The sequence below is a fragment of the Gregarina niphandrodes genome, assembly GCF_000223845.1.
Source record: "Gregarina niphandrodes unplaced genomic scaffold scaffold00013, whole genome shotgun sequence".
Lineage (NCBI taxonomy): Eukaryota > Apicomplexa > Conoidasida > Eugregarinorida > Gregarinidae > Gregarina > Gregarina niphandrodes.
Genome location: NW_011645783.1, coordinates 192,167 through 193,103, shown reverse-complemented (window position 1 = coordinate 193,103; position 937 = coordinate 192,167). Strand labels below are relative to the sequence as shown.

General features: G+C 46.1%; 1 protein-coding gene across 1 annotated transcript; it reads left to right on the top strand.

Annotated features, from left to right (window-relative positions):
* Positions 1-110: 110 nt before the first annotated feature.
* Positions 111-563, top strand: GNI_075780 (hypothetical protein; the record flags this gene model as incomplete). Its single annotated transcript, XM_011132183.1, has 1 exon — positions 111-563. One exon carries the CDS (start codon positions 111-113, stop codon positions 561-563), a length of 453 nt encoding a protein of 150 aa, XP_011130485.1.
* Between the last annotated feature and the right edge of the window lie 374 nt (positions 564-937).

Below are 937 nucleotides of genomic sequence, written 5' to 3'. Positions count from 1 at the left end.
GACACACGTAACTGGACGACCCTTGTGGAGATGGGAATCAAGGAGACTGCCTGCTCCTTGTGGTTCCGGCTCGTCGACTTTTGCATCAAACAAGAAGGGTAAAACAGAGAATGAAGTTTGCTAGAGTTGCTACCGTTGTTGCTATTGCTGCTGCTGACATAATCGCTGACTGTCGTACCAGCATTTCATCTACGAACGATGCATGGATCCCGACTTGCCAGACTTGGTGTGATCAATATGGTCCGAACGGATACCTTGCAGATCAATGCCAGAGTGCAACTGATGGGAATGAGTTGATATCGTGCATTTTGAAGTTCCAGACGTACTGCATCAACAGTGACCAGCCTTCTAGCAACCCTTCTGATGAGGACCAGCTTGTTAAAGACTGTCAAGCTTCCATCACTTCGCAGAATGCTGGTTGGATCCCTAACTGTCAAGACTATTGCAAGGACTTCATTCCTGGAAGAGGTAGAGCCGCATGCACCAAGCCTATTACCGACGGCTTGAGCATGGCTTCTTGCGTCGGCGAGATATATCATTACTGTGTTCTCAAAACTGAGTAGATAGGAACAAGGCATAATGCATACAACATAACTATGCATTCTATTGATGATTCAAGGTCTTAAGTTTAAGTAATGGTGAGTGGTGTCGTTCCCGGAAGATTTTCCTGCGTGAGCAAGATCCTCTTGGGGCGATGTACTGCTGGAATTAGACAAAATAGGTATTTTTTACTCGAATATATTATGCTATTAGCACCTAATAAGGATGGACCAACACATGTAACTGGACGACCCCTGCGGGGATGGGAATCAAGGAGACTGCCTGCTCCTTGTGATTCCGGCTCGTCAAACTTTTGCGTCGAACAAGAAGGGCATAACAGAGAATGAAGTTTGCTAGAGTTGCTACCGTTGCTGCTATTGCTGCTGCTGACATAATC